At 38.0% G+C, this 20,818-nt stretch overlaps 1 protein-coding gene and 1 long non-coding RNA gene across 3 annotated transcripts in view; one reads left to right on the top strand and one right to left on the bottom strand.

Annotated features, from left to right (window-relative positions):
* LOC129720393 (protein twist) overlaps positions 1–2,740 on the top strand; it is a 31,195-nt gene extending 28,455 nt beyond the window's left edge. For both annotated transcript variants that reach the window (XM_055671867.1, XM_055671865.1), the window contains one exon: positions 1,900–2,740. In XM_055671867.1, the coding sequence (XP_055527842.1) occupies positions 1,900–2,125 (226 nt within the window). In that variant the 3' untranslated portion in view covers positions 2,126–2,740. The remainder of the gene's footprint in view (positions 1–1,899) is intronic.
* Positions 1,646–15,850, bottom strand: LOC129720402 (uncharacterized). The gene is made up of 3 exons (XR_008727257.1): positions 15,711–15,850; positions 15,406–15,653; positions 1,646–2,132 (listed from the first exon to the last, which is right to left on the bottom strand). It is a non-coding gene; the product is annotated as an uncharacterized LOC129720402 (long non-coding RNA).
* Positions 15,851–20,818: the final 4,968 nt, after the last annotated feature.

Raw genomic sequence — 20,818 nt, 5'->3', positions numbered from 1 at the left:
TATTTTTTTTTTAAATGGGTACAAATTCATAACGCCATAGATCTCCTTTCTATTGTCTCTGGTCTTCTGCTTCTGATGAGTTTTAAATTTTGTTTTTCTTTACTGTTGACAACTAGATGAGATTCTGAGTTACTACGGCTGTTGTTACATGGAATTTCGCACGGACATTGGGTAGCTTGTTCGGAGTGACCGTAATCAATCGACATATTATACGGTGTCTCACTTGCCACTTGGGCCACAAACTTGTTCACAGGTCCCGGTAACTTTTAGTGCTTTTCAATTCTCTGACGTGAAGTATAAATCATCGTGATCAAAGTGGAACTGCAAAACTTTGTTTTTCATTCGGATTGATAATTTCAAAACGCCAAACTTAGGCTACAAATATGTGTCGTTTTTGTTATTAAAAAATCCTCTTATAATTCACAAAATTCAAGCCATTTTCGGCGATGATTTTTATCGGTGGGGAACCGAAAAAGCTTATGTTTTTAAAATCTCTGATTTTCGATTTGATCAAAATAGAAAATATATATAGCAAAACAAATTGAAACAAAAAACTATGAAACTGAAAATACGAGCAGTCATGAAATGACTTTTACTTTTTGCAATGTTGCTAGTTCTTTGAAATTCTAGAATGGCTGCCAGATCGACGGAAATTCAGTCGGCCAAACTTTAACTTTACCTTAGGCCTTTAATGAAGAATCGTCAACTGTAAGAGTGAACTCCACACGATTGCCCTTCACGTGACGATGAAAAAGCATCAGTTAGTAGTTTGTCATTTTTTATTTCAATTAGAAATAAAACCACATTATTGTCATACTTGACACTCCAGGGAAAAAAAGGTGATAAGTACGTCAGGAGGAAGGATTTTATCCTCAATCACTACTATCAGATCAGCTACTTGCCATAGAGCTAGAATTGGAAATTTTTCCTTGACCCAAAGAGCTAATATCTAACGTTGATGGAAGTTGGTGAAAATCAATCAAAATAACTTATAATTGAAATATTTCACATTTCTTATAAAAATATAAGTAAGTCTCGACGATAAATTAAGGCTTTTATCTGTACACGCATTGCTCCTAAAAGTTCATCGTCATTGAATCGAGCATCCAACTTTTGAGTCATGGGAAGCTGACTCAGTTTGTATCGAAACCAATAATGGCTTCATCATCTTTTTTACCAAGAAAACCCTCAAGTACACGACAGCAGGCGTTAATCTATCCCGGTAATAAAGCATACCTAAACATAACCAAACTCACTGAATCCTCATCCAGTCAGAAAAAAAAGGTGATGACGTAAGGTCAACACCCAACTTGGTGGGAAAGTTTTCGCTCCGGCTCGAATCGGATGTACACGAACAGTCGCTCGCAGATGGGTGATATCATAAATAGCAACATGTTCAACACCGACCGCAAAGCCACTATTGATCCTCCCGGATAAACGACGACGACGACGAAGATGATGATGACGACGTCGACGAAGACAACGACGATGATGCCCGGAACGTCAGCGGGAAGGGAGAAAACAAAGAAAAAGTTGAGCCACAGCGCGGCTTTGCATGCTAATGAACAAAAAATCGAGCGGGAAAATGTTGTCTTCCAGAACGTGAAACATGTGTTAAATGTTCATCAAAATTGGTGGTGTTTTTATTGTGCATTTGTGTTTTCGTCGCTTTTTTTCACTTTTAGCTGTGTGTTTTTGCTGGTGTTACGAAAACATTTCATAACGTGGTTGGTTGTTTTAATTTTGTTCACTTGCTATCAATTCTCTAAAGTTGGATGGGCATATGTTGGAAATTTAACTTCTCTGCTTCGAATGTTATCCATGGTACAGATAATTTATCAAAAATTTATAATTAAAAATCAAACTAACCTGTATTTTTTCTATTCTTCTCCCACGCAGATATATCGACTTCCTCTATCGGGTTCTATCGAACAACGAACTTCCGCTGCTGGAGGAAACGCAAAAAAATCTGGTCAACTCGGGTGCCGCCAGCAGTGGGCTGCAATTCAGCGGCAGTGGCATCCTGGCACACGAGAAGCTCAGCTACCTGTTCAGCGTGTGGCGCATGGAAGGCGACTGGAGTAACGGAAGCAGCAGTGGTGGAAGCAGCAGCGGCAAGGAATAACGTTGTCCTATTGCACAAGAAAAACAAGAAGAGAAAAAAAAGTATTATCTAGTGCTGTAAGGTACCGCTCCTAAGTGACTACAGGGGTGTTCGAACACTCCCTAAATTTGCACAAGGGGCAGCTTCCTCCAAAGAAACGCGGATCAAGTGTTAGAAATTTCTCCTAAGAAATGCAAAACTATTCCAAAAACTCATAATAGGCTAAGAGATATTCTAAGTGCTATAAGCCGATAATATGAACCATTTCGTATATGTGTTAAGTGTTGTTATAAACTACAAATACTGAGAGAGAAATCAAAACTCGGTCTGTTTTGGCAAGGTCAAAACTGAATCGTTGCTTTTCATCTACTCTAACCCAAATGTGGTTCCGTATACTTACTTTAGATGCTACTCTAACGTTCAACTATACAAAACTCCATTCGTAAGCATTTCCATTTTATTGCCTATCTATTTTGCTTGTCTTTTTTTTTCCGTTACGCTATGTTAAATCTATGTATATGAATTGTATGATCAGTCTAGAAACTGAAACTTTTCTAGCGTGCCATAGTAACCATGGAAATAATCCAAAGAAGATCGATATCAATAAAACAAAATATTGTGTTGTAGCCAGCCATACAACAATCTTTGCTAAAACGTAACAAAAGTGAATTTATTTGATTCGAAATCTATCAATAGATCACAGCAGAATGTCTAATAGGAAGAATTTCATGGTAAGTGAAATGGAGTCTAGATTGGGTGAGTATTGTGTATTATAAACTGTATTTACTCTATAAGACTAGCTTTCGTTTAGGGTAATTGTAGACTTGTATCTTCGACAAGAATAACAATTAAGTTTGCATACCTTTTCTCAAAATTTGATAATTATGGAACTTTTTGCTGTTTGTAAAAAATAGGTGAATAAAAATCCAATGTTCCATGAAAAAATACAAGAAATGCAAGATCTATGAGAGTCTCATCAACAGATATAACTCCATTTTTTTACAAGTCGCTAGATTGTAAAAACAAGTTATACATAGTTGCTGTTTTAGTCTTTACAGCCACAAATTTTCATGTATTTTATTGCATAAAAAGGTTGCTATCAAAACCATCGAAGGAAACACAGCAAAAAGGCAAGTAAAGTGTGGGCAGTTATTCCAAAATTAAAGTATTGATAAATAAAAAGCATCCCGCTATCTTTAAAAAGGAGATTTCATAAGTTTTTGTTATTTTTTTTAATAATTTTCACTTTATTGAGCATAATAATCAGTAACGTTTTTAAAATGCTGAGACCAATTGGAAGGCTAGAAACAAGCGGTTTTTTCAACTTTACGATCGTTTGACGACGATGGTGTACCTTTACAGTCTGAGTGCAGATGACCATTTTAGATGGGGCTATCGAACAGAAAATTCAATTAAATGAGTACCTAACTGTGAACAGGGTGTCTAGCGCCCCAAAAACCCGGAATTATCAAGAAAATTGATGAAACCTAGGAAACCCTGGAAAAGTGAGAGTTTTTTTTGAACAACCACGGAAGTTTTGCTGTTTAAGAATAATTTTCCCCAAAGATTAAATTTGATTATTTATTAGATGACAGCAGATTATCTCTTGTAGGTGTGAAAGCCTTACTAAACCAAGTAACTTTGCATACTTTTTTTGTTAACACAGTGCAACAAAAATTGACTTTTTTTCTGCCTTGGTTTCAATATATGTATAATTTTTCTGTGTATTTTGATGCAAAACCAAATTTCCTTGAGTTTGAATATATTTCAACTTAAGGGGCAACATTTTGAATTTTTGGGAAACCAGAAATTTTCGATGTTTTTTCGACGTCATTTAGTTTTAAGACCATTCTAAGAGTTTGTCTACATATTAGCATCTTCTTGACCATCTTTTAAAAAAAACAGATCTTGAATCGGACAAAAACTGAGTACTAAGCGGTATTCTACGAAACCGTTTTTTGGCATGTATTTAGTATATTTCACAAAGCAAAATAATATCGAGTTTGTCAGAGCATTAACGGTAATGCGCTAATATCATAAAGTGATAGTCAAATTACGTCTTACATTGAGTAAAAAAGTCTAACGAATTGATTGGTTGGTGTCTGATCCACGTAAAATGTCAGCAACATATCAATTTTGCCCCGATTCCCCTACAATACTAAAATAGGTTCTTCTCGACGTTAGAATTACTTATTTGAAATCTTAATGTAATTTAATGTAATATCCAGAGTGTAAGCGATACTCAAAGATACAATAACAATTTGTCTTTACATGATCCTCCCCGTTTTGCGGGGAGGGGGTTCATTTTTTGGCCAGGGCCGGTCAAAACATAGAAATCTCGCTTCAACTATGAGACAGAATCATCACGTCTTCGATAAACTTAAATGCGACCCCCTCCCCGCCAAAAGGAGAGGATTATATGAAGACAAATTGTTATTGTATCTTTGAGTAGCACTTACATTCTTGATATTACGTTAAACAGATTTCAAAAAAGGAAATTTAACGTCGAGTTAAACCTATTTCAGTATTGTAGGGGAGTTGGGGCAAAATCGACATGTTGCTGACATTTTACGTATATCACCTACCAATCAATCTCTGAGACTTTTTTACTCAATATAAGATATAATTTGACTACCACTTTTAGATGTTGGCGCATCACCATTAATGTTCAGACATACTCGATATTATTTTGCTTTATGAAATACATTAAAACCATGCCAAACCCGGTTTCGTAGAATCACCGTTTTGAGCTGAGTTTTTGTACGATTGAAGATTTAAAGATGAGTAAGAAGATGCTAATATGTGGACAAACTCTTAGAGTTTCGATATTTGATCCTAAAACAAAATGGCGTCGAAAAATCATCGAAAATTTCCAATTTCCGAAAAATTCGAAATGGCGCCATTATTGCCCCTTAAATTGCAATATGTTCAAACTCGGTGGAATTTATTTTCGCATCAAACGTTATCAAAAAATCATATATTGAAGCCAAGGCAAAAAACTTGTCGCACTGTGAATTTATGTTGACTAACATTTAGTTTTAGTTTTTATAAAACGATATTTAGGTTTTTGAAGAATCCAAGCAAAATTACATTTTCGCATTTTTCTGATACATACAGGGTGTTCAATGAGTTCGAATACATTTTTAAAATGTGTTAAAAATGAAAAAAAAAAACAAGATATTTTTTTCCTGAATCTATTGAGACAATGTTTATTGAAAACATTTACGACATTCTTATCAATAAAATCAGTTAAATTTTCCTGAAACCACGCTTGGATGATTTTCGCCGTATGGGCGAATACAATACATACTTCATTTGCTGTTCAAACTTTCATTTTTCATTTTCGGGTACAGAAGGAGGCCACAGGGCCAAGTCTCCAGTGCTTAAACACTTACCATGCTGTACCAGTGGAGAGATTAGATTTGGCATCGCAGCATAGTAACCCGAGAGGTCAAATAAATTCTGCGTTGGAATGCCGTATAGTAAGACAAGGTTGAATAAAGTGTATAGTCGAAGGGAACAGTGATAGTATGTAGTTACAGAAAGGTGCATGAAAAGAAAAAAAAAGAATAGTTGTAACTGTGGTTGATGTTAATAATTTTCGTCCATTTGTAATATATGTATGTAATATTTGTCTCGTATGCCGGTCTGCGTCCAGGGCCTCTCAAGGCAACCCCTCCCTGGGTATTGTGCCGTGTCATATGAATGTTGTGAAACAAAAAAATAAAGGCAACCCCTCCCAACCGCACATATATTTAAATATTTTTATTCATTAAAACTCTTGTCAGATGAAACGTTTGATAAATAGTAATAACAATAGTACTAGTAATTTGCTTTTTTACATACCTGCTGTGCCTTAATCCTTTACTTACCCCGTTTTATGTTTGTTACCTTTAATCACTCATTCATTGACCTTTGTTCGATTGTATTCCTCAGAACTGGATTAATAATTTGGTTTGAACAATAAAAATTAATGTAAATAAGTCTGAATTACGATCACGCATATATCTAACTACGGGTCGAGCGTTGTTATTTCCCATCAGTCTTTCTCAAGACTACCTACTTTTGAATTTAACATTTGTTTTAACTTTTTTCGTATCACCTGAAATGGCTGGACGGAAAAAGAAACCTCGCATCGCTGCGGGGAGGAAAAGAGAGGCATCTCTTTCTGACACTTCGAGTGTCTGTAGTGACAATCCTTTTGATATTTTGCCTGAGCAAGAAGCTGGTGAAATGGAAGTTACCAATAATGAAACTATACAAAATATAAAATCTTTAAAAAAGGAGAAAGTTCCACCTATTGTGGTAACTATTTCTTCTGAATTTAATATATTCAAAAAGGAACTTTCAACGTTTGTTTCTGACGTTAAAGTTACCTATCAAATTGGCCGTAGAGGTGAATGCCGCTTATTAGCCGACTCAGTAAAGGGTCGTGATCGTCTTGTTCAGTATTTAACTGACAAGATGTACAAATTTTTTACATATGACACCAAGAACGCCAAGCCGTTCAAGGTTGTCTTGAAAGGTCTCACCAACGATCAAACCGTTGATGAGATCAAACTTACTTTAACAGAATTACTTGGCATAGCCCCTACCCAAGTAATTCTAATGAAACAAAAATCACGAGGCGAAAACAGTCAGAGAACTGGAATTTCCCTTGTTAATTATTTAATTCATTTTAATCGCAATGAGGTTAACAACTTAAAATATTTTGAAAAAGCACATGCTTTGTATAATGTGCGTGTAAAGTGGGAAATTTATAGGAAGTATGGCGGAGGTGAAAAGCATATCACCCAATGCCGTACTTGCCAACGTTATGGCCATGGTTCCAAATTCTGTAACAAGGACCAAAAATGTCTTAATTGTGGAGACTCTTCTCACAAAAATGCTCGCTCATTGAAGGCCAATGAGAATGAGCTTTTTTATTTTTTTCACAGTAAATAATGTGCATATTGCAATTATTACTGAAACATTTTTGAAACCTAACATAAAATTAAAATATGATCCCAATTACGTGGTTCATAGATATGATAGGATTCCGGGTTCCGGCGGTGGAGTTGCAATTGTTATTCATCGCCGAATCAAACATCGTGCTCTTCCCCATCTTGAGACGAAAGTTATTGAAACTTTGGGAATTGAAGTTCAAACTGAACTTGGGATTTTATTTATTGCCGCAGCATATTTACCATTTCAATGCACACGCGAGCTCAAAAATTATTTTAAAGGTGATTTACAAAAACTCACCAGAAATCGTTCGAAATTTTTCATAATCGGCGATTTTAACGCTAAACATCGTTCATGGAATAATTCTCAAAGTAATTCCAATGGCAAAATTTTATTCAATGATTGTTCTTTAGGATACTATTCTATTTTGTCTCCGAATAGTCCTACATGCTTTTCTTCTGTAAGAAACCCTTCAACAATTGATTTGGTGCTTACAGATCAAAGTCATGTATGTAGTGATTTGATCACACATGCTGACTTTGATTCTGATCATCTTCCAATAACTTTTTCTTTATCACATGAATCAGTTTTAAACCCTATGAGCTCTGTTTTTAATCATAACAAGGCTAATTGGGAAAGATACAAAACTCATATTGAGAGAAATTTCAATAATGAGCTTGATTTGCAAAACGAAGTGAATATTGATTCCGCTTTGGAAGCATTAAAATGTGCAATTGTTGATGCCAGGAATTATTCTGTTCCAAAGGCTCAAGTGAAATTTGATTCATCAATAATTGACGAAAATCTTCAACTTCTAATTCGTTTGAAAAATGTCCGCAGACGTCAATATCAACGTTCTCGTGACCCTGTTTTTAAAACTATTTATAAAGATTTACAGAAAGAGATTAAACATAGATTTACTTTTCTGAGAAATCAAAATTTTGAGACTAAAGTTGAAAAATTGAAACCATATTCAAAACCATTTTGGAAGCTGTCGAAGATTCTTAAGAAACCCTCAAAGCCTATTCCAGTTTTTAAAGATGGTGAACGTTTTCTTGTATCCAATGAACAAAAGGCTCAAAGACTTGCTCAGCAGTTTGAGAGTGTTCATAACTCAAATTTGAATTTTGTGAGTCCAATTAAAAATGAAGTCACACGTCAATTTGATTTAATTTCTTCCCAGAATTTTTTACCTGCAGAAATAATTGAAACTAACTTGAATGAGATTAAATCAATTATTAAAAATTTCAAAAATATGAAAGCACCTGGTGACGATGGAATCTTTAATATACTAATCAAATATCTCCCTGAGAGCACAATGGAATTTTTAGTGAAAATTTTCAATTGCTGCTTCAAAATTGCATATTTTCCCAAATTATGGAAAAATGCAAAAATTACTCCCATTTTAAAACCGGATAAGAACCCAGCTGAAGTTTCAAGTTATCGACCAATCAGTTTGCTTTTTTCAATAAGTAAACTGTTTGAGAGAATTATTCTTAACAGAATGATGTCACACATCAACGAAAATTCAATTTTTGCAAATGAACAGTTTGGATTTCTCCATGGGCATTCCACAACTCATCAATTGCTCAGAGTTACTAATATGATACGAGCTAACAAATCTGAAGGTTATTCCACTGGAGCTGCTCTTTTAGACATAGAAAAAGCATTCGACAGTGTTTGGCATAAAGGTTTGATTGCGAAATTGCAAACTTTTAATTTTCCAATTTTCCTAATCAAAATTTTAAAAAATTATCTTACTGATCGAACTCTGCAGGTTGTCTATCAGAATTCAAAATCTGATAGATTTCCTGTCAGAGCAGGTGTACCCCAAGGTTCAGTCTTGGGTCCAGTCCTGTACAATATATTCACTTCAGATCTTCCTGATTTGCCTCCAGGATGCACAAAGTCATTGTTCTGCGATGACACAAGCATTTCCGTAAAAGGAAAAAGTCTTCGTGTCATATGCAGTCGATTGCAGAAAAGTTTAGATATTTTTTCTTCCTACTTGCAAAAGTGGAAAATCTCTCCCAATGCTTCTGAGACTCAAATGATAGTTTTTCCGCATAGGCCTGGGGCTCTTTCCTCAAGCCAAACAATAATCACGTTGTCAAGATGAATGGGGTTATTTTGAGTTGGTCCGACAAGGTTAAGTACTTGGGACTGGTTTATGATAAAAAACTTATTTTCAAAGAGCACATTGAGAGTATACAAGCCAAGTGCATCAAATATACGAGATGTTTATATCCTCTCATTAACAGGAATTCTAAACTTTGTTTAAAGAACAAACTTTTGATTTACAAACAAATTTTTAGACCAGCAATGCTTTATGCTGTACCGATCTGGTCAAGTTGCTGTTCTGAAAATGATTTTGAAGCGTCCTCCTTGGTTTGGTACACTCGAATTACATAGACTTACTGGTGTTGAACCATTAGAAGCTATGTCAAATAAAATTATTAACAATTTTCGACAAAAATCGTTACAATCCTCAATTGCTACGATAAGCTCTCTTTATAGCCAATAAGTTAGCAATTAAGTTAGTTGTAAGTTTACTTCCCCTTTTCTGACAAGTAGGTTTAAATCCCTACGAATGATAAGTCCTAATTGCGAAAGCAAACAAATCCTAACAATTAAAATTACAAATTTCTAACAGTGTTGAGAAGTCACCATTTGTGATTGGACACACATACTCATTATTTACTAATATTTATCATAAATACTTAAGCTACTAACAAATCCCCCCTTGAAAAAAAAAAAGGGTTGAGCGTTGGCTTTGAGAAAGTTGATAACGCAATCTTTTGATTACTATACCAAATTCCTTTACTGAGCCCTCTCGGCTCCTCAGTAGAAAGCATGTCTTAGTTGTCACAATAGTCAATTAAAACTGCTTAATCCGTAAAAGACGAGATCAATCAATTTGATCTTTTATCAAAGTGTTACATGATTCAAGCATTCCACCCAATCATTATCATTAACATTCAACTTCGTCTTATTACGGCCGTTACAATGAAAGATTCTAATGAGCTTTATAGACATTTAAAATTATTTTACAATGGTCATGCTGTATGCAGTATTAGGTTAAGTTTTATTGCTTCTTTATTTTGATTACAACCGAAAAGCCCATCAAAGTCTTTCCAATGAACGTTTGAGGTGTTTTGCAACTAGCATCTGGCCTTATTAGACTGGATCTTGTATCTTGTATAATATCTAAACGAAAAGAGTATTTTAGTTCACGAATTTAAACCAGATATTACTAGTTGCAAAACCGTCAAGCCCCTCAACCTAGGAGAGGGTACTTCATTTGTTGTTCAAACTTGCTCTTAAAACTTGACTGAAGCAATCAAACAAACCATAGTTCAATTTAGGACTACCACATGATCTACCACTACTCTTCCACTCTGCGAGAACATTCCATGCCAGGAGGTACATTTGATGTGGAAAATATCGCCAGGGGGTACGCGGACAAAAAAGAGTTGAGTAGGTACCGCTATCGTAGAGGTTCAAAAGGGTGTTGCGCGGTGTTGATTTTTAAGTTTTTCTCGAAAACACCGGTGCAGTGGAAACTTCTTACTCCTGTATATGCCCCCCAAACCATTACCGACGCGGAGCTCTGGATCGCGAGAGAATGCTAGCCAACGTTGGCGCCTACAGCCACAGCATTTTCGACATTGTGCGGCTGTTGCAAGACAAAGAGTTTCTCATCAGAAAACATCGGTTTAGTTCTGTCTAGCCTCTTTTTCGGTGTTGCCTTCGATATCCTGTGAACCCTGAGCAGGGTGGCCACCCAACCGGGAAAACCGGGAGAACCGGGAAAAACCTGGAATCGTTTGGAACCGGGAAAAACCGGGAAAAAACCGGGAATTTCACTGAAAATTACAAACCGGAGTGAGATTGTGCCAGCGGGGGTGGGATTGTGCCATACAAACCATTTTTTGTCAGCCATCTCATGGCGATCACAAGACCAAAATTTCTTAAGTAAGTTTCCTCGAATACTTAACCAAAAAAAGACTAGTCCTGTGACCCGGAAAAGATGGCTGACATATCTTACAGTGCATAAAACAGTTTTTGTTTTTATTCATCTCTCTTGGAAGCTAACTTGACCAAGGTAAGCTCGCTGGAAGTAGCATTCAAATGGCTCGAATTCTGCCTAGAGCAAATGGTTCACAACGATAATCTCGCGGGAACTGTAGCTGATAGATGTCGCCAAGAATACTCACAACTATTGAGTATGCATTCGCCGAAGACATTCCTACCTTGATACTTTTTGTAGAGATCTCATAGCTGCTTCAGGCAAGGAACTTCCTAACTTTACTGTGTTTATTAAGAAGATTCTGATTCTATCGCATGGCAATGCCACGTTAGAGCGAGGTTTCTCCGTGAACAAGGAGTGCGTAGTCATAAATTGGGAAACGATACAGTACAGGTTGCCGGAGGAGGACACGAAATTGATATTGATGAGGAGATGCGTGAGCTGCTGAAGTAACGTGTTTTAAGTGTTATGAAAATACTCTTTTATATATTACTCTTTTATGTATTGAATCTTATCTGGTTTAAGTAAAAACGATTCCTTCAAACTTAATATGGCCTAGAATTCCTCGGTAATGAGTATTATATGCGTTGTGTATAAGATACTTGTAGACATCTCCTCTCTGAAAAGTTACATCCGTCGCATTTTCCGATTTTTTGCGACTATATCTCTTGATTTCAATAAGGCTGAATACGTCAAAAAGTGACTTAGAGCATATTGAGATGTAAATCGAAAGTCACGCTTTTTTATTCCTTAACTGCATGGAAAACTACAGAATTCAAAAGTACAATTAACCAGGAACAATATTTGAACGAACCGGGAAAACCAAGAGAAAACCGGAAATTTAATTTCGGGTTTTGAGTGGCCACCTTGCTTGAGTTTGTTATACGGGTTGTGTCTCAGGTCATTCGTCATGATGGTGTGGGCAGTCCTGATCGACTCATCCAGGTCCGGATCGAGCGGTTAATTTTTCGACAAACCCTCCCCCTCATCTCCTTCATGGCTGTTGGCGTCCTTGCCGAACACGGCCGCCCGGATCTCCCACGGTCCTTGGTCGAGCTCGTTTTCCGGTACCGACGGATTGTGGTATAGATGAAATTCTGCTTTACCCCATGGAACTTAAACCGCCGGAATATGTCGCCGAGTCGCGCACCTCTCACTAACAACTTTACTGTGAAGTCGCGATACTCCTTTATTGTGCGCAATAAACAAACAGCAAGTTAGCCTCAGAGTAGGCAGTGTGACTTTGCACTCGTATCCAAGTGAGTTTTGAAACTTGCTTGCACATTTATTTTCGGTTGCACGTAAACCCTACTAACAGTGCAGTACACTTGAGTTAGATTTGAGTTGGAATCCTGTATAACAACAATTGCAGAAAAATCGAATTGCGATGAAATTCGCACCGCGTCTGCTGTAACAGTTGCATTGTCCTTTGAAAGCATAAAAAGAAATGGCGCTTGGTTCGGTCTGGTCGCACGCCGACCATATATGAGGCTGAAGCCGGTACCAATACCAATATTTCGCCAAAGTATAGTGTTCAGATGCTTAACAACTTTGTCGAAGCCACTGAAGGGCTAGTATGCCCCTGAAAAAGGCTATAACTGTTAAAGTTGAGTATGTTGGATGAAATGCTGAAAATAATTTTTTCTGCCAACACAACCAGCGTACCGGCGTCAGTAAGATTTCTATTAGAAGTAACCTGTCGCATCGAGCTTATTGACTCAGCTGGATCAAGCAAACAAATGTAGGTTACTATTCTAGGTGTAAAAAGGATCTACAACATGTTACAGAAGTTACTTCTGATGGAAATCTGACTAACGCCGGTACACTAGTAAGGTTGGCAGAACAACTGATTTTCAACATTTAACTCAACATACTGAACTTTAACAGCTATAGCTTTTTTAGGGATATCCTAGCTATTTAGTGCCTTGGGCAAAGTTGTTCAGCATCAAAAAGCCTTTCTTTTGAAGTTATTTACACCAGTTAGTCATGAGTCATTTTGAGCTCTCTAAAATGAAAAATCCAAAAAAAAACGTTTTTCCATACAAATCTGCAATGCACCAAGCAGAGACAAAAAAATTGACTTTCGATAAATTTAGGTTTGTTTGGAACCCACAATGAACAAAAAAAACTTGGTTCTGGCTTTGTGCTATCAAGTTTTATTTTTTCCATATAACGATGTCTCACTCTATTGGTCATGCATGTGGAACAAAATTCAGATATACCTGGCGGCACTGGATAGTTTATATTGTTCGGTGTCAGATATAAACAAACAGTGTTGAGTTAACGTAATGATATTGAATAGGATTGGTCGATCTTGAATCGATCTACGGAAGATCGATTATTTCAATCCCAATTCTCAATTTTTTTGATCGATTTTTCAGCCCTGAAAACATCGAAAAGATCGCTTTTTTTCGATCCGATTTTTTCGATCTTATGAAAATTTTATTTATTTTTCAACGTGCAGAACTTTTTCTAGATGCCAATTTGAGTAATTGTCAGGTATCGTGTACCGTTTCTGGTCATGTGCGGTTGTTCCAAGGGGATGACATCATGCTATTCCTTTCTAATGTGAGAGTGAAGAGTTCTTCCGGCAACCATTTCAAGTTTTTTGCTGGACTTTTCTGGTATCTGTAAGGCGAACCGCAGACCGTTGAGATGTTGGGTACGCAGCAAATATATGAGATTTGACAGCGATAGCATAGTCCTGGTTCGTTCAAGCTCAAGCTCAAGCTACCGTGACCGTTTCTGGTGAGGTCAGGTATCGTGTATCGTTTCCGGCTATTGTTATCTTATCGGCTTTTGAATGGCTGCGTGCGGTTATAACATCGTCATGCCTCCATATAGTCCATTCCATTCCTGCCCATAATACAACAGTCGAACCAAGCTCCAAAAACATTATTTCGAGTAATCGCGTTTAGGGATTTTTTGTTATAGGGGCTTATCACAGAAAACGAGGCGAGTGACGAGTCGCCTGACCAATTTTTATATTGCAGATGGTGAGTCGGCTGGATTTTGGACTGTTTGACTCAGCTGTCACCAGCCAAGTTCCACTCATATTCTCCAATATAACATTTTGCTCATCTCGTCAGTGACGAGAGTCGACTATTTAAGTGACTTGGATTCTTCATGAATAATAGATTATTCTTTCTCACGTGCACTGGTGTTAATACCAAAGTTAATTTAAAAAAAATTTCACAGCGACACAAAAAGTGCTTTAAAAATCGATTCAATAGAGATCGATCCTGCGGCTCCGATTTTTCAGATGGATCGATCAAAAGTCCTCTAGTTTAAATCGATCCTAAAGATCGATCTTTCCCTGAAGATCGCCCAATCCTAATATTGAAACAAGAGAGTAATCGGTCAGCTCTCGTCGTTTCATTGCGCGCCAGAGCAAGCATAGATAATTCGGTCGGTAAAAGTTTCCGAAAGATCTATCAATATATTATAACAAATAAGGCTTGGAAAAGTAATAAACTATCATACGCTCCTACCTGGGAAAAAACCAAGTACTGTTCTACAGCGAACTGGATTTACTGTCCCAGTATTTCTTTGATCAAGGACGAAAGGTAACAGCCGATGTAAACTTGAAGGTTCTATCGGATGTTGTTGTTCCGTGGATGAAAAAGAATGCTGCTGACTGTTATTTCATCTTCCAACAAGAAGGAGCAGCTGCTCATAATGCCAAGAAAACACAGAAATGGCTAGTTTAGAATGTTCCGCAGTTTTGGGAGGAGTGAAATTGACCCTCTAGCAGTCATGATATCAATCTTTCAGTTTCAAGCGGGATATTAGCATGATCGTAGAACGTGCATGCGGTAATTTCCGGAAGCATCTATCAACAGTCATCAAAAAGGGAGGTGAATTTTTAAATGAAATAATGTAAAGTTTCCCTATGATACGAAAAAAAAATGAAACAAAAAAAACATTCATCGCATATATGCGCTAACTGGTGTAAATTTTTTACAATATGTCGTTTACTGCAAAAATTCATTACGCACCATGTACTTGCAAATCGTAATTCGAACACACGCCCATTGCGTTGCTAAGATAGAAGAAATACTAAATCACAGCACACCATTACACCGGCCATCATTTTTCAAACAGATAATCAAAAAAGCGAAATAAATCAACCATGGAAACAAAAAGTTTAATTATGCTCTGCTCCATAAATCATCCGGAAAATGGTTTGTAAACCTTTCAGCTCAGACTGTCCGAGGACGGCCCATCCTGACTCATACAGTGGGTGCGGTGGTTCTGTTGATCGGTGCAGAGAGCAAACAGAAGAAGATTATCTGATCGCTGTCGCTGCCGAAGCGATGCTACTTACATGCTCTGCGCTGTCCATCGCTGCTATAGATGGTGGCGTCATGGCGGATTTCATGGATAAATTCCCCTATTTGTTGTTCGTTTTAAGCCTTCCATCCAATATCCAACACGAACGAGTGGCCGCCCCGAGACAAAGCGAAGCGTTGTTTTATTGGTTGGCGTTGCCGCTGGCCAGCAACGGCGGCGCGCTGGAAATCAGAGCTCAGGAGTTGCTCAAGTGCAGCAAGTTGATGCATTGTTGATTGTACCCTAATTTTTATCGCTTATTTAGTAGTGCAAAAACGCTACTTCGTTGATTTTGCTTACCAGATGAGCCTCGCTACTTCGCGAATTGATTCGGATCAATCAAAGTCAGTTTAGCTGCGAATCCATCGCTTGATGATGACAAATCAAAAAATAAAAGTCTCGTGGTATTTTAAATCAGCAAAATTTCGGCAGATGGTACATAGTAATGTGGACGATATTAAATTAGGGTTGCTGTGATTTTATTCTCGCAAGGCTGGAAGGAAACTGTAACTGACGTCAGCGCTCTCTATCATTTGTCCGTGAAGGAACAAACATAGATAGACAATAAAAAGAAACGATATTTAATCCAGCAGTAAACTAGTGAAGATTTGAGATTTAACTGGTCTTTGTAATACAGCCTAGCAGCCTGGTGCGGGTGGTAACCTTAGAAGTTAATTAAAATTTTTCCCGCCAGCCGAAAAAATAAACAGTCATTCAGAAATGGAGTTAAGTCCCGAAGACGAGACCCCCGTCTACTAACTGGCAGAGAGACGCGATTATGCGACTTGCCGCCGAAGAACAAGAGACAGTGCGCTGTGTGAATGATTTATTTAGAGAATCTATACGGACCGAGGCAGAGCCGAGACAAGGGACGCAAACGCATTAAAGGAACTTCAACTTTTCCGAGAAAGATCCAATTTCAAGCGGCCCAGGCAGTGCAGTGCCTGACTTGAGCGACGTTTCCAATTTTTCCCAACACCCGCGCCATGACTTTGATGTGACCACCACCTTCCTGTTGTAGATTTTTGGTTTTAACTCTCGTACAGCGACGTTTGCTTACGGGATTCCGATGGAAATTGTAATTGTTTACGTTTTTTTTTCTCTTGCTCTGATGGATTGTTATTCGATGAGAAATCCCAGGCTAAAAGGGTTACAGTGATAATTTTCGATGGACTAAATAGCGAACGTGAGCGACGTGGACAAGACAGTGACTTGAATGGTTCTGGTTGAGGATAAACAAACAATGTTTGCTAATGAAAATAGAAATAGTACTTTTCCCCCCGTTCGGTATAGTGTACTGCGAACTCCGAAATTTTAGGGTAATTCCGAGAAAACAAATTGAAAATTTTCGGGTATTGCGAATAGTTTCATCACGCATCAATTCCGCCGAATATTTTATGACAATGTCTTTTTTTCTGAACGAAATAGTTATAATTTCATCAAATGCAATAAAAATGAAACAGAATCATATGAATAAAAATGCATACTTCAAAATAGAAAAGATTTTTTTTTAATACTGTTGATATAAGAACCGGCAATCATGATAAAACAGCAACAGGACAAAAATAATATTTAGTTTCGTTAGCCGGACAGTGTATTAATGAAACAATTTTTATGCTTTCGACAGTTTAAAATTTGAAACTTCGTAAAAGGCTTGTAGAACGGATTATTTTATGACAGTGCCTCTTCATCTGGTCGAAAAAGTAAACCCTAAGAGGCCGTCATCACCATTATCTCTGCAAAGTAACTCTCCAACCTGCTAACCGATGGTGCCGCTGCAGCATCTTTGTCAAAACTACCAGCCATCATCACGAGCGCCACTAAATTACTGTCGTAATATTTCGTCTAAGTATGTTGCAAAATATAATAATAGAATGTGGAGGTACAAAGCACTATATAGTGTAATAAATTGTACAACAAAATAACAGCACGATACTCGGATTCAGGATGGGGAAGAAGAATCAATGCACTCGAGGCGGTCGGTCTATTCGCAACACATGTGCCCGGATTGGCCCGAAAAAGTTTCGCCAGCTTCTTTAATTTATTCATTTGTTATACCGCCACCGCGCGCGTCGTCTTCCGACTCTTCACAAGACACCCAGGCCAGGAGCAAGCGAAGGATATCCTGCCCTCGCCGTAAAGACCAGCGATTGGAATGGAGTGTGTACTTTGGCAGTCGATTTTTTATGACCGCCAAGCGAGCAGCCAGTCTTCCAGTTCATATCCCGTGTTTCGGTTTTTACTGGTAAGATTCATTCACTTCGAGAAGTATAGTAGGTACCGGAGTATATAAAATTGGCAATTTGTTCGGCTTTTATTGCAAACATGTGTTGTCCATCTGCCGGCGATGGGATTTCTAACCGCCATTCTACATGCACTACGCGCCAGTGCCCATGTCAACGAAGGAAGGTTGAAGGATGACGGGCAACTAAAGTGCGAATCCCAATGCGGGCGGAGGTCGATTGCAGTTTGCATCGTTCCGATCCGGTGGCAATTCGGGTTCGTTCGATAGGTGGTCGATTTTATGGTTCGTCGATGCCGGTAGTGGGAGTCTTTTCCTAGCACACTGGTAATAGTTTCGAGGAAAAATGGGCCGCCCATTGCAGTTCATGTTCTGATGCATAAACAGTTGAGACTTTGTAAAGCAAATGATGTGGGAAACAATACCGTCTTAAGTGAAAGTTTATTTACTTTAAGGTACTACTACTAGAGCGAACTTATTCAAATTATTTTCGAGATACATCAGTTTTGAAGTTCTATTTCCACCATTCCTGTCACTTGTAGTCACAAACTTGCCAGTTGCCTGCTAATTTAAAAGACAACTGTTGAGTAGACTAAGGCTGTAATAAGACGCAAAAGTTTGGGCTCTACTGTAACGGAAATATTAAACGTCCTCACCAAAAGTTAACAGACACACACATGGGCGTAGCCAAAATTTCGAATAGGGGGGAGGGGGGGGGGCAAGTTCTTTAAAATTTTAGAAGTAAAAAAATGGTATTTTGAAAAATAGAAATAAATATTAGCGTTTAGTGATTGTTACATCAAGGCAACCAGTGAAAAGCTGTTCTTGACATCAGAGTGAAAAATTTGATTATTCTCGAATATAAATAGATGTTCTTTAGTACTCTTTAGTTCATTTAAACCTTTAGACATATCATTTTGGCGACGAGGATCTCAAGAATCCACGAACATGGCAGAAAATAGAGTTGATCAGCAGCCGCAACAGGGAATTCAAGATATGATTCTCAAGATGACCCAACTTTCACAGCAGATGGCGGCCTCAGTATCAAACCCCGGAGCAGATTTTGGAGTCCATCTCATCGAACATCAACTTCGACTAAGAAAACGGAGTTACGTTCAGACACTGGTTTAACCGCTACCATGACCTCTTCGAGAACGATGAACGATTTCAGCTGGCCAATGATGCGGCGAAGGTACGTCTACTTCTTCGGAAGTTGGACACCCATTCGCACAGCCGCTATCTCAACTACATTCATGAAGTTTGAAGACACAGTCAAGATTCTCAATAAAATCTTCGGACATCAAACGTCAACGTTTCGAAAGCGGTTCATGTGTCTTTTCACGATTGTTGTTAACCATCTGCCGATGAACACTCAGCAAGCAGAGAGCACTCAACCGCTATTCAACCATTGTTGACCTCAGCCAGGTTTTCACCCGACGTAATGTGCTGAACGGGCTTCGGCTAGCCAGGTCTATAAGATCCAGTTCTTCCAAGTTCTTACGGTCTGCTCTCGTGGTGCTACAATGTTGATACCAAACTTCCACCTCTCCAACAAAATTGTCAGCTTCGTAAAAAATTTCGAAAGTTTCGGTTTTGCGCTTGAACTCTTCAACGACATGCGTATTACTTTAGCGGGGTGCAGCAAGGACAAAGCGTAGGCAGGTGCACTATCTTCACCGAACCGTGTTTCCAGTGAGGTTACAAGAGAATCAAGGTAAGAAATCATCACAGCTCGGTTCCAATACTCCAAGCTAGTTGATGCAGGTGGATTAGCCCGGTACTTTTGCCGCTGCAATGGCCTTGGTGGATCAATTAAAATTCCACGCAACATAGGGCAAGCATTTCAATCAATTATTTTTGATCTGGCAAATCTGATATGTCGAAACATACTTTACACAGATGTTTCTATGGGCTAAAGATGTCGTTAAGTGCTATTTGAGATATTGAAAACAAAATTCTGCACCAATGTCAACAACCAGAGGGGGGGGGGGAGGCAACGGCCCCCCTGCCCCTGTCTGGCAACGCCTATAGACACACCCACAAGTACAAGTCGAAATTGATTATCCCGGATATCGATTAGTTTTACACCGGATAATCGAATCACAAATAAAACAATTTTTTCTATTTGTTACTTTACTTGTATGATGCAGCGTCGTAGTCATAAATTATATCTATGGGAAAAAGAAGCAAAGTCTTGAGAAGCAAATAAAATAGTAAGAGGGTTGTTTCCTACACACTACCGTATGGTAAACGTGGGACTACAAAAATTATTGTTCTTCAAACTCTAATCATGATGTTTTTTTTTGCGATAACTGAAAGACATTTGCAATTGCATGAATCAGTCTTTTCCAAGTTTATTACATGTACTTGGAAGAGCATAATGAATGTTTTTTGTTAAACTGCAACTGTGATTAGAAGCCGCTGTAAATGCGCAGTAATGTGATGTTCATTTCAATTCGATGATAATGTGCATACCGAGCGATATATTCGAAAGTAATCCGGTTTTAAACAGAAAAGTTAAGCGCGTTCTGCTAACAATGCTGGATCCGTTAAATATAATTCACAGCTTTTTATTAAAAAGCATGTAACGTCTTAAAAAAGTTGAAAAGGTTAACGTAAAATTTACGAGAGCCTGTCTAATGTTAATGTATTTTTGAAATAGGTAAGGGAATACACTCAATTGAGGTTAATCATCGAGTTCTGAAGCGGTAAATTTCAGTAATATTTTTATTTTCATTTCTCTGTTTGTTCAATGATTGGTTTCAGTTTCGGGTAATAGTAAGCCAGTTTAGGTTGTTTTCCTGAAACTTGAAGTCATTTTGGATTTCAAAATGGCATCTGAGGTTGATTTTTGGCCTCTGTACATAATCACGATAATATCGAGCTAATTTTCAGACTCTGGGCAACATCTTCATTGCAGAAACACCCATATTGGATGGTATTTATCCTCGTTTTCAGCCCTGAGCAGCCGACATCCGCGTTCAAACCAAGGCTCCATATTACTAATAGTGCAATAACTGGCATCACAAAATCTCAATTTTCCGCACTCTGGTGGACGCGTAGCATATTTTCCAATCGATTGCTGTAAGCACGAAGGAAGTTCATTGCAAACTAACTCAGCTCAAGGCTTTTGAATTCGGACAATTGGGTTGTTTAGCTATTTACG

This window comes from Wyeomyia smithii, chromosome 2, assembly GCF_029784165.1.
Source record: "Wyeomyia smithii strain HCP4-BCI-WySm-NY-G18 chromosome 2, ASM2978416v1, whole genome shotgun sequence".
Lineage (NCBI taxonomy): Eukaryota > Metazoa > Arthropoda > Insecta > Diptera > Culicidae > Wyeomyia > Wyeomyia smithii.
Note: the sequence above shows the minus strand (reverse complement) of the source record. Positions and strands in the feature narration are given on the sequence as shown.